At 49.6% G+C, this 13,192-nt stretch overlaps 1 protein-coding gene across 1 annotated transcript in view; it reads right to left on the bottom strand.

Annotated features, from left to right (window-relative positions):
- Positions 1-4,817: 4,817 nt before the first annotated feature.
- Positions 4,818-13,192, bottom strand: part of PRDM2 (PR/SET domain 2) — a 133,017-nt gene continuing 124,642 nt past the window's right edge. Inside the window, exon 9 of the mRNA XM_015475205.3 lies at positions 4,818-6,828. Coding sequence (XP_015330691.2) covers positions 6,822-6,828 — 7 coding nt within the window. The 3' untranslated portion in view covers positions 4,818-6,821. The remainder of the gene's footprint in view (positions 6,829-13,192) is intronic.

The following is a 13,192-nucleotide window of genomic DNA, read 5'->3' on the forward strand; positions in this document are numbered from 1 at the left end:
CAGTCAGGGAAGGAAGCTGCAGGGACGATATTTAGGCTGAGAGGCATATGGCTACTGGAGGGAAAATCAATGCTGGCAGAAAGATTTGTATGTGCAAAGGTCCTGTGGCAGAGGAGAGCTTATAGAGGCCAGGAGCAAACTGAAAACTGCTATGGCTGGAAGAGATAGCAGGGAAAGGGAGAGCCTTGTGCAGGGGGAGGCTGGGGCCAGAGGGGTTTCTGAACTAGAAAGGAGTTGGGTTTTATTCTAGGTGTTCAAAAATCCTTGGGGGGTTTTTAGAGGGACATGATGGAATTCAGAGTGGTAAGCACAGCCCAGGGAACACACACAGTATCACAGGCTGCCAAAACAGGGCTAGGAGGAGTCAGGTAAGGCATTTATGGTGTAAAATCTAAGGAGATTTGTGCTGTCACAGCTCACCAGCGCCCCTCCCCAAGACCCTGCATGGAAGTCCATAACCAGGGAGCACCTGACCTGGAGTGACGTCCCCTGCCTCACCCTACAGTAAACCTGCCCGTTATCTGACCAGCCACTGGAGTAGGAGGGCAGACCAGGAAGACAAGAGACAAAATTAATTCGCGCTCCAATCCTTTGACAACAGGTTGCAGGGTCGGTTTCCCACCTGGCTGGGCGCGTCCTGCCCCATCCTCACGAGCAAGGGCGTAAATCGGGGCACACTGGGGCCAGGGCGCCTTCTAGGGCACCGTCTCCAGCACCTGGGGGTCAGCGTTATCAGCCCAACCGCGGAGAGGCAAGGCTGCTGGGGCATTCTGAAATTTCTAGACCCCTGGCCTCGTGGACTTCTGCTCCCAGGGCCCAGCGGGTCAGGGGGCGCTGGGCGTCTCCCCAGACCACTGCTTCTCTGCTGTCGCCTTACACTGAGGTAAGGGTGCCAAACCTCTGTCTTCGGAACGGGGAGCTTAGGAACTTTCCTTGAGCCCCCGGCCACGCAGCTCTGTGGCCTCGGGGCTCCTTTGACCTTAATCAGCGGTAACTGGAAGCACCTGGCTCCCCGGGCCCTGAGCCGCGGCGCGTGGAGGGCCCCCTCTGCTGGCGGCTGTCAGCATCACAGCCTCGGGGGCGCTCTGGGTCGCGGTCGCCGGCTCCCACCTCGCGGACGCGTAGACCTGGGTGGACCCGCTTCCAGGAGTGGTGACTCCAGCCCTCGCCAGAGTCTCCCCCACCATCCCGGAGCGTCTGGGTCTAACCCATCCTGGGAATTCCAGATAGTTCTCGTCCCTCGTGCCGCAGCCAAAGGCGGCCGCGCGATTTCCCTGTTTCCTGATTCTGTCCCCAGCAACGCTCTGCTGTTGTTTCTCACCGGACATAGGTGGACGGCCAGTTCCAACACGATCTGCAAAGCTCCTAGAAGGAATCCACTTCTGGAGCAGGTCTTCCGTCTCCCAGCAGCGTCAGGTATAGCCTGATGCTCCAGGAAATCATCAGAGATTGATGCTGGTTGATGCGAATTTGAGGCCCCAGTGGCGCCCCTGAGTCCCCGGTCTGGCTGAGGCTGAATGATTATTTTCAGTTCCTGCTATGACCCTAGTCCTTGACCTCTGTGGCATTAAACTTGGTGGGACACGCAGAACTTGCTGCCCATGCAGGAGGCCCAGACCCATCTGAGCATTCTGATTCAGGGGATGTGGGGGATGGAGGCTGAGACCCTCTTGTTTATCAGCCAGGTGATCCCGGAGGTTAGTACATTAACTGACCTTAAAGAGACACAGCCGTAGCTGATTTATACCCATTAGGACACAGGAAGGTGGGTACAGTGGTCAGTCCCTCGTACAGCAAACAAGGGACAAAACTGAAGTCAGTGACTAACCCAAGGCCACACGGCCAGTAAGGACTGGAGCTGAGATTTAACCCAGCCTGGGGACCTCTGAGCCTGTGCTTCTAAACCCTCACATCCTATGACCACATGTCTGGGTTGGAGCAAAGTTCCACAGTTGATTCCTGTGTAATGGGGGATTCCTGTGTTATGGACCAACCTCCATAGCCGTGTTTCCACCTGCAGGTGTCTTGGGGAAGGGTGGTGGGTAGGAGCAGTAAGGGGAGAGTGAGAAATAGTGAACGTTGGGTCGGTAGGGCCTGCATCCATTTCCTGACCTACACCTGCCAGCTGTGTGACCGTGGATAAATAGCCTATCGTGAACCTCTGTGTCTTCTCTATGAACTGGCTATTGAGGTACCATGCAGCTGGGTAAGTGACAGGAGAGGGGAAGTCAGGGCACGTCTGGCACGTGACAGTGAATAGTGCCCATGGGTGACAGCCCTGTGCTGGGAGTCGGAGGCTGGCTCAGATCCCAGCTGATATTGAACAGGTATGAACTGAGTTGCCTGCTTTCAGGGTGCCATTTGGTACAAGAGACCCTAGACCTGCCCCATCCATGTCAAGGTTTACTAGAATGAGAGGAACTATGTGTGTGAGGGTATGTGATGGAGCTGAAAAGTAGTCCATTAATGAATTCTGTTGTTATTCCTTATTGCAAGGCTATTTGCAATTACTAAGAAACCATGAATCTTTCTAAGGCCCGATGTAAAGATTAGGTAAGGAGAACAGTCAAGGTCTGCAAGAGTCCTCCTCCAGGAAGCCCTCCTTAATGCCCCAGGTTGGATGAGGAGTCCCACCTCTATGCGCCAAAGCACCCAAGGCTGAGCTCGGCACCAGGCCCTTTCATATCGAAATTGCCTCCTTTCTCTGCATCTACTCCCCCGCCCCCTCACCCATGACTGCTGTGAGTCCTCCCTTAGCCAGGCCTGTGGGAAATTTCTCTCTGCTGGTCCAGCCCAGGGGTCAGCCAAGGTGGAGAAGCCTGTGTGCATAGATTTCACCTCACTGGGAGGTGCCACTGTGTTTGCTTTCTAGATAAGTTTCTTTCAGAGAATGAAAAGTCATGTGTGAGGGTTACTTTGTGTCAACTTGAGCAAGCAGTGGGGTGCCTGGATGAACCATTGTTTCTGGGTGTGTCTGTGAGGGTGTTTGTGGGTGAGATTAGCACTTGAATCCCTGGACTCTGTAAGAACTCAGTAAAGTAGGTCACCCTCCCTGGTGTAAGTGGGCTCATACAATCAATCCACTGAGGGTCTGAATAGGACAAAAGGCCGAGGAAGGAGACATTCACCCTTTTGTCCTGACTCACTGCTTGAACTGGGAGTCACACCATCAGCTCTCCAGGTTCTCAGGCTTTGGGACTGAGAATAAATCACACCAGCAGCTGTCCCAGGTCTCCTGCTTGCAGGGGGTAGATCACAGGATTTCTCAGCCTAATACTTTGGCTACCTGATGCAAAGAACTGACTCATTGGAAAAGGCCCTGATGCTGGGAAAGATTGAAGGCAGGGGAAGGGGATGACAGAGGATGAGATGGTTGGATGGCATCACTGACTCGATGGACATGAATTTGAGCAAGCTCTGAGAGTTGGTGATGGACAGGGAGGTCTGGCGTGCTGCAGTCCATGGGGTCGCAAAGAGTTGGACACCACCGAGTGACTGATCTTCTGAGCCAATTCCCATAGTTAATTTTATATATATATATATACACACACACCCACCCACCCACCCACCCACACACACACCATTGGTTCTGTTTCTCTAGAAAATTCTAATTTCACATCTTTTTAGAGAAAGTGTTTAAGTGAAAAGACAGAAATCGAGGCTCTTCCTCCTACTCCTCTGCAGTATCAGGGCATGGGCCTCCATATGGGGGCTGACCTCCTACCATTTACCCACCCCAAACCCAAAATAAGCACCAAACCCAAGGTGCTGATCTCTCACCTTCCATCAGAATTCCCCTCCAGGCCCTGTTCAACTCTGCTAGGATGGTTAGCTCTTCAAAAGAATTCATTTGTATTGACACCCACGAAGATGGCAAAAGTTAAAAAGACAATGACTAGGGATACCGTGGAGAAATTGGAATTCTGATACTGCTGGTGGGAATGTAAAATAATGCCGCCACTTTGGAGAAGTTTGGCAGTTCCTCAAAATGTTAAGTATAGATTTACCATATGACCCACCAATTCCTTCCCAGCAATATACTTTAAAAAAATAATCCACACAAAAACCTTTTTAGAAATGTTCATAGCAGCATTCTTCTTAATATCCCCAAAGTGGAAATGACACAAAAATCTATCAACCAAAGAATGGATAAATAAAATGTGGCATATCCATATAATGGGGTATTTGGCCATAGAAAGGAATGAAGTCTCAAGACATGCCACAACCTGGATGAACGTTGAGAATAAGCAAAGTGAAAGAAGCTGGTCACAAAGACCACTTTTCGTATGATTCTATTTACATGAAATATCCAGAATAGGTAAATCTGCAGGGAGAGAACGCACATTTGTGGTTGCCTGGGGCTAAGGGCTTGGAAATAAGAAATAAGAAAGTGACTGCTATTGGGTGTGGGGTTTCTTTTGGGGGGTGATAGAAAATGTTCTAAAACTGATGATGGCGATGGCTGCACAACTCTGTGGATATACTAAAAATGATGTATACACATAAATGGATACATTGCATGGTATGTGAATCTGAGCTCAATGAGGCTGCTTAAAGAAAAGAATATGTCTGCAATCACAGGAGGCCTTTCTAGTCTCAGCCACATGGCTTATCAACTCACTGGCTGGCAGGTGGGAGAGGGCCATGAATGTAGAGTGAGCTTCCTCACCAGCCGGGGTATTTCCACGGGGAGCTTCCTGGAAGCCTTAGGTTTCTCTAATGGCTAGAATGGAACCTTGGAGGACCCCCAGCCACTCCCACCCCTCAGCCACAGAGAACTCCAAGTACCAGAACCAAAATGATCACGCCCACACCTGTTCCTCACAATCTCGCCTCACACTTTTATTGTTAATTTTCTTCACATGGCAGATAAATTAACTTTCATTGTTAATTTTCTTCACATGTCCTCTTCTGCAATCCAAACCCACGCTCGAAGACCATCACTGACCAGGAAACACCGCTTTTTAAAAAACAAAAAGACCAACCCACCCACCCCCATTTTCATGATTGGAACATTCGTGAAAGTTCTCCTGATAGTCTGAGGGTCGGAGGATGACCAGCACGTTTGCACATGCAAAAAAAAATGAGTGCCCCCCAGCCCTCCCACCACATTTTCCAGAATTTTCCACTGGCTGAAGGCAACTTTCCAAGCTTTGGGTTTGTGGGCCTTCCTCACTGCTGAAAGGAAAAACAAACCCTCAAGAACTGAGAGGCTGGGGTACAGTTCACGAGTGTCAACATGGAGGGGACAAAATTGTATTGTTAGGATAAAAAACGGCCACAGATTTTCATGCTCATGAGGGTTAATTTTAGGAGCGGGCTAAAGGATTCCAGTTTGTGAGAATTTAAAACAAATCACGGTCTGTAGCTGGGTGGGTGGGAAAAAGGATGGGAACAAGCCAACGATCAGCACTTTTCTGCCCACGTGAGGCTCTCACAAAACTTTCCTCCTGGACCGTTATCAGACCCCATGCTGCAGCCAGTCGACGGATTCATTAAATAACACAAGTTATAAAACTTTAAAAATGGGGCATTTACAGTCAGGGACATAAATACGTGCTTTTAAAAGTGTCTACATACATATTTACAGAGTTGCAAGATCAACCATAATAGCCCTGAAAAAAGTCCCTTTTTTTTTTTTTGCATGACCATTCCTACATACTCTAAAGGGTCCCCTCTTTCCACTTTGGGTCTGGCGCATCACCATCAAAAATGGGGCTGAGAAGACAGCGCCAAAGTGGTCTCAGACATCCTTGTCTGGGGTCTGCCCCAAAGGCACAAAACCCAAGACCCTCACTGAACTGGGTCCAAACTCCTAGCTCAGCTCACCCGTTTCTCCGAGACATGGACTGCTCCATCAGAGACGAAGCCAGCTCCATTGTTCCCTGGCAGGCGATGGACGGTCTCCGGAAATCTCTTCCCCCCTCCCCAGCCCCCCAACCCCCAGGCTTTTTAATCGTCCAACTTATTTTTCATTTCCCAGTTTCTGTTTGTTTGTTTCCCTTTTCAGCCAATTTGAGAAGCTCAGACACTAAAGGTGTTGATGGTCCCACCAAGTGAGGCAAAGAAGTACACGAGGAGCTCACCCCCTGCCCTGACCAGATCCCTTCCTGTCCTCTGCCTCTCCCACAGGAGGAGTCTGATCTATAAATGGAGACCAGGACTTTTTCCCGGACGCCCAGGGCCTGACGGATGAGAATGGCAAATCTGGAAACAACTCAAGAGCCAGCAGCTCAGATTGCTCGCTCAGGCAGAGAGAAAAGTCTTCCAAGTGCAAGGGCCAAGGGGGATGATCAGCGAGGCTCCGAAGTGTCTACAGGCTACAGATTCCCAGAGACATTAGGGGTGAGGGAGGGCAGGGGTGGGGGGAGATGAGGGGGGCCGTGGAGGAGGGGGCGGGAGCGGAGCTGGCCAGAAAGGGAACTTGGCCTCCTCCTGAAGGCCTTGCTTGGACAGGGCTGGAGCTGACCCCCGGGGCCAGACCCAAATCCCCGCCGTGGCAAAAGACAACCGGAGAAGCAAAAAGCAGGATCAAGGAGCTCTTGAAAAATTGCATAGTAGGAGGGGACCCTCCCAACAGGAAGGCTGAGCTGCAGGTCACGGCCCGGGACAGCACCCAAGTGTCATCCTCGGTGCCGAGTCAGCTACTTTCCAGCCTCCCTGGGGTTCAGGACCCTCGTCTGAAGACCACAGGCACACGCATACGCTCACACACATATACACACGCACTCCTCTCTCGCAGGCTCATGGATCTGGAATAGGTCGGTACTTCCTGCAGGGCAGAAGGCCAGTCCCTTTGGCTTCACTGACTCCAGGTCACTTCAGGTGCTGAGGAGAAAAAGAGAAGAAAAATAACAATGACGGCTACATATTCTAGAGCCTACCTCTTTGAGCATGGTCCCTCTACTGAATTTTTCTAGTTAAATTATTTTCGGACGTATACCACCTGTACAGAAAGAGCACGGCTTGATGAACTGTTAGTGAACACACCTGTGTGACCAGCACCCAGATGGAGAAACAGAACATGACCGAACTCCCATCAGCCCCACCCAGGCACCTCTTGAGGACACCCGCCCACCCTCACCTCCTAGAATAACCACTCTCCTGACCTAATTACCATAGATTGCTTTCACCTGTTTTTATTTATTTATTTACTTGTTTTGGGCTATTTTTTATTTCTTTATTTATTTACTTATTTTTGAGTCTTCAGTGCTGCAAGCAGGCTCTCTAGTTGCAGGGAGTGGGGGCTGCTCTCTAGCTGCAGTGAGCAGGCTTCTCATCACGGTGGCTTCTCTTATTAAGGAGCCTGGGCTTAGTTGACCCGCAGCCTGTGGAATCTTCTGGGACCAGGGATCAAACCCATTTCCCCTGAATCGGCACTTGGATTCTTAACCACTGGGCCACCAGGGAAGCCATAACCCATTTTTTGACTTAAATAAATGGACTCAATTGGCACATGTGCCTTTTGGGTCTGGCTTCTGCATGTTTTGGAGAGGCACCCACCTGAGGATGCACACGCTCATTGAGCACGTGGCCCTGGTTCTTTCAGTCTATGCTATGGATTCTGGTACAAGGTCAGGCCACTTTCATCTGCCTAGTCCACTGCCCATGCACAGATGGGTGGTTTCTAGTCTGGGGCCATCATGAGTAATGTCGCTAGAACATTCTTACATGTGTCTAAAAGGCATGTATGGTGCACATGTGTATGTATTTATGCCAAGAGGACATGCTGGGCAGTAGGGTGTGCGTATATAACATATGAACATGTGGTACACATGTGTATACACTTCTGCTGAGTGTACCCCTAGCAACATAACCGCTGGGCCCTGGGAAGGCATAGGTACAGCATCCGCAGATACTGCCAGACAGTTTTCCAAAGTAACTGCGCTGTCACTTCATTCATGCTAACACACTAAACAACCCTGGTGGCAGGTGACACAGATCCCCGTTTCAATGAAGAGACAGGCTCAGAGAGGAGAAGGAACCTTTACAAGGTCAGTCTGATGAACAGAGACAGGGTCAAGCCCTGTCCCGAGCCTATGTGCGCCCTGTGTCCAGAGGGAGTGGCTTACCCCTCATCCTGCCTCCAAGAAAACCCTGGTTACGGTACTTGGCACAGAAAGCCAGGCCCATGAGTGACTGTTCAATGACATTTATTGCCCAGGGTTGACTATAAGCCTAGGGTTGGGCTCGGCCAAGTTCAGGGGCTCAGGTCTCTCATCCAGTGGAACTGGTCATCATTTACTATTACCACTACAGGTACTATCTACTATTGCTATTACTACTACTGATAATAATACAATAATTCAGTGAAAAGAATAATAATTATATCTCTGATTTGTAGGAAGACTTACTACATACCAGGCATACTAAGTGCTTTCCATGTGCTAACTTTGCAGTCCTGACAATATAACCGTGAGAGAGGTATGCTCATCCCTTGCTATCCACAGGGGATTGGCTTCAGCACCCCTGTTGATGTGTGGCATGTTTAGTCATATCCAACTCTTTGAGACCCTATGGACTGTAGCCCACCAGGCTCCTCTGTCCATGGGATTCTCCAGGCAAGAATACTGGAATTGATTGGCATTCCCTCCTCCAGGGGATCTTCCCAACCCAGGGATCGAACCCATGTCTCCTGCATCTCCTGCATTGGCAGGTGGGTTCTTTACCACTGAGCCACCTGGGAAGCCCTCAGAACCCCCAAGGATACCAAAATCCACAGATGCTCGAGTCCCTTATATATAGGGGTGTAGTGTGGAATTTTGTTAACCCAATTTACAGATGGGCAAATTGAAACAAGAAGTGAAGTACCTGCCAGGATTATTGGAATGGTGATTCAACTCCATGAAGTGTGCTCCTATGTCAATTTCTACTCCCCGCAGCCACAGACCCTTTGACAGGGCTGGAGAGAGAGCTGCTCCTGGTGGCGCTAGGTGCCTTAGAGAGAGGGAGCCTCCTTCCAGGTGGAGGCCAGCATGCGCCCTGCCCATCTGAGCAGGAGCAGCAGGAGGAAGGAAGGCAGGCCAGCATGCAGCAGCCTGTATTCCCCCTGGCCAGGTGTGGCTCATTTATGTGAGTTTCCTGTGGGTTGTCAAGTGGGATCCATACAAGAAGCCATCTTGCCAGCCCCCGACCTGAAAGGCAGCCCTCCAGGGAGGAGACCACAGCAGCAGACTGGACCCCTGGGACTGGAGCTGAAGGACAGCTGGCCAAAGCTGTGCCAGAGGGAAGTTCACCTCTCACGGAGACCCTCCACCATCCATTCCCAGGACCCCATGGGAGGGCCAGCATCAGGAAACTTGCCCCAAGGCCAGCAGTCTTAGCTAAGGAGCAGTGACAGCCAGGAGGAGCATCATATGTTGACCAGACAAGTGAGAGGTGCCAGTCCCTGTCCCAGACAGCTGCTCCTAGTCCCTACCCTGGGCAGCCCCTCCTAGACCCCTGGGCACAAGTCTGGCTGGTGCCTAGGACTGGAAAGAGACAGAGGTGAAACAGGATGTACAGTGGGAGCTTCACGTTGGGCTAGGCAATGTGGCACTTTGTTACACCTGGAAGTGAAAGCGTTGGGCTCTGCCTGAGACATCATGAGAACACGGAGGAGGCGGCAGTGGAAGGCAGGTGCTGGAGAAAAGCCAGGCTGCTCTGTGCTGGTCCCTCACTTGGGTCAGGCTGTCCAGTAGGCTGATCACAGAGCCTCTACCTGGGCGAGGGCAGGAGGATGAACAGCAGTCCTGGGTGCTCTGAGGACATTATCATTTTCCTCAGGACAAAGTCCAGTGCATGTACACTGGCCACAGACCACAAAGTCCATGGTCCATCTAGGCATCAGAAGACTGACCCCCTCTGTCTCAGCTTCCCCTCTCCATAAATAGAGGGTGCTGGCCTACACATCCCTTCCTGTGCTAAAATCCTTTGCCATGGCATCTCAAAACATCATTCTGGAACTGTGTTAAATAGTGCTATGAACTGAATTGTGCCCCAACTCCAATATCCACCACCTGCCCACGATCGTACTCTAACTCTCAATGTGATGGCAATTGGAGGTGGGGCCTCTGGGAGGTGATTAGGTTTAGATGAGGTCATGAGGGTGGGGCCTTCATGATGGGATTAGTGCCCTTGTAAGAAAAGATGCCAGGGCTTCTTCCCTCTGCGATGTGAGAACACAGCCAGAAAGTAGCATCTGCAGGCCAGGAAGAGAGGTCTCATTAGAACCTGATGATTCTGATACCTCTATCTTGGCCTTCCAGCCCCCAGAAATGTGAGAAGTAAATGTCTATTGCTTAAGCCCCCCAGTCTGTGGTATTTTTCTGTGGTAGCCCAAGCAAACTAAGACAAATAGTATCAGTAAGATTTTTTTTTAAGTCATTTTTAAGTGGGCAAAGACCTAAACAGGCATTTCTCCAAAGAAGACATACAGATGGCTAATAAACACATGAAAAGAAGCTCAACACCTCTCATTATTAGAGAAATGCAAATCAAAACTACAATGAGATATCACCTCACACAGGTCAGAGTGGCCATCATCAGAAAATCCACAAACAACAGTGTTGGAGAAGGTATAGAGAAAAGGGAACCGTGGGAATGTAAACTGATACAGCCGCTATGGAAGACAGAATGGAGATAACTTTAAAAAACTAGGAATAAAGCTATCATAACCCAGCAACCCCACTACTAGGTATATACCAGAGGATCCCTTTGTTCACTGCAGCACTATTAACAATAATAGTTAGGACATGGAAGCAACCTAGATGTCCATCAACAGGTGAATGGATAAAGAAGTTGTGGTATACACATACAATGGAATATTACTCAGTCTTAAAAAGGAACACTTTCAAGTCAGTTCTAATAAGGTGGATGAACCTAGAGCCTATTAAACAGAGTGAAGTAAGTCAGAAAGAGAAAAACAAATATTGTATATTAACACATATGTATGGAATCTAGAAAGATGGTCCTGATGAACCTATTTTCAGGGCAGCAATGGAGATGCAGACAGAGAACTGACTTATAGACACAGGAGGGAGAGAGGAAGGAGAGGGTGGTACAAATAGAGAGAGTAGCATGGAAACATATACACACCATGTGTAGAATGGATAGCCAATGGGAATTTGCTGTATGATTCAGGGAACCCAAACCAGGACTCTTAACAACCTAAAGGGGTGGGAAGGGGTGGGAGGTGGAAGGGAGGTTTAAGAAGGAGGGGACATATGTGTGCCTAGGATGGATTCATGCTGATATATGGCAGAAATCAAGGCAATATTGTAAAGCAATTATCCTTCAATTAAAAATAAAAATTTTTAAATAATAAGTTATACATACTTATTATTGTTGCTGTTTAGTTGCTAAGTCATGTCTGACTTTGCGACCCCATGCACTGTAGCCCACCAGGCTCCTCAGTCCGTGGGATTTCCCAGGTAAGAATAATGGAGAGGGTTATCACTTCCTTCTCCAGGGAATCTTCCTGACATACTGATTTAAAAGTTTAAAACATAAAAATTCTAAAATTAGGGAAAAAATTAAATAAGATTTTAAGGAGCAAATTTCAGTCCCTTTGAAATTAAACTGTTCAGTTCTGAGCATTCACTGTTGGTGAGTAAACAGAAGAAGCTGTGAGCTGCAGAGGCAAATAAAATTGGGCTTCTAGGCATCCAAGCACCCAGCTTGGGAAGCTGCACTCATTTGAAACTAAGTGGAAAAGAACACACCTGTCTAGGGGTGCACACGGACCCCAGGGGAGGGCCTGAACCTGCAAGGCCCGCTTACGGCTGAGATGTAGTAGCCGACAGAAACGCCCCAGTCTGTGCAGAAATCACTCCAGCCACACCTGACCCTCCCTCAGGCTGCAAAGAACACCTTCTCTGGGCTGAAAGCCACATCCAGCCAGCCCATCAGCATGAAAGTCCACATAGCTGCCACAGGGGTGATCCCAGGACACGTCTGGGACCAGAGTAGGGAACTGCTCAGCCCGCACTGCCTGCCTGTTCTCCAGAACACTCTAGCCAAACCTCTCCTCTCGGGGCCCCCATTCTTCCCTCTGTAAAACGGGTGCGGGGATGGTGTCCTGGGCCACCCAGTCCTGAGCAGCATCCATCGCACCGTTGCTCCACTGCACTCCTGACTCAACTCAACTCCCATCTCGGGAGCTGGGTCCCAAGAGGCAGGCTCAGTGTCAGCTCCACAGACAGGCTCTCATGGGGAAGTGGGTTTTACATCCGGTCCCCTCCTGAATGAACTCCCAGAGAAATAAGGCCAGAAACTCCACCTGCTGAGGGAGGGAAAAGGGAGCGAGCCTGGGGAGAGGAGAGGCGGGAGGGAGGAAGGCTCAGCACAGAAGACCCCAGAGCTTCAAAATTCAGCCCCTCTTGCCTTAAACAACTGCATTCTTATTCCAAACAACCTTGGCCACATTAGGCAGGCATCCCCGAACCTGAGTGGGTCCCAGAACTTCAGGACCACCTGCTAATGCAAATTCCCAGGCCCTGCTCACCAGAGTGCTCATTTAGTGACTTGGAGTGGTATCCTGGGGTCTGTATTTTTAACCAGTGCCCCAATCATTTGGGCTTCCTGGGTGGCGCTAGTGGTAAAGAACCCGCTTGCTAATGCAGGAGACTTATGAGACATGGGTTTGATCCTTGGGTCAGTAAGATCCCCTGGAGGAGGGCATGGCAATGCACTCCAATATTCTTGCCTGGAAAAATCCCATGGACAGAGAAGCCTGGCAGGGGTGAGGTCCATAGGGTCGCAAAGAGTCATACATGACTGAAGCGACAGCACAGTCACCCCAGTTGTACTTGAAATGCTGGTCTTGGGACACAATGAAAGAAGACATGCCATGTCACCAGCAGAGAAACCCAAGCCAGCTCGAGGTCAGTAGCAAAGCCCAGCCCCTCAAGAGGAAAAGTCCAGCTTCCACGAATAAATTCAGGTTTCATCATCAGAAAATCTAGACAGAGGCTTCTGGTTCAACATAAATCTCAGTTTTATATTTTATGAATTAATATTACTTCCACTTTCAAATACCTGATGGAATAGCCTTTTCCGGGCTGAAAGCCACTGAAGGTTTCAAGTGTTGAATGCGATCAGTAATACTTAGACTTACCTGGTGTTTACTCTGTGCCAGGCAAGGTTCTAAGTGCTTTCATACATCTGACACTTGCAATTCTCACAATCCTATGAAATAGGTACTACTGTCACC

This window comes from Bos taurus, chromosome 16 (genome assembly GCF_002263795.3).
Source record: "Bos taurus isolate L1 Dominette 01449 registration number 42190680 breed Hereford chromosome 16, ARS-UCD2.0, whole genome shotgun sequence".
Lineage (NCBI taxonomy): Eukaryota > Metazoa > Chordata > Mammalia > Artiodactyla > Bovidae > Bos > Bos taurus.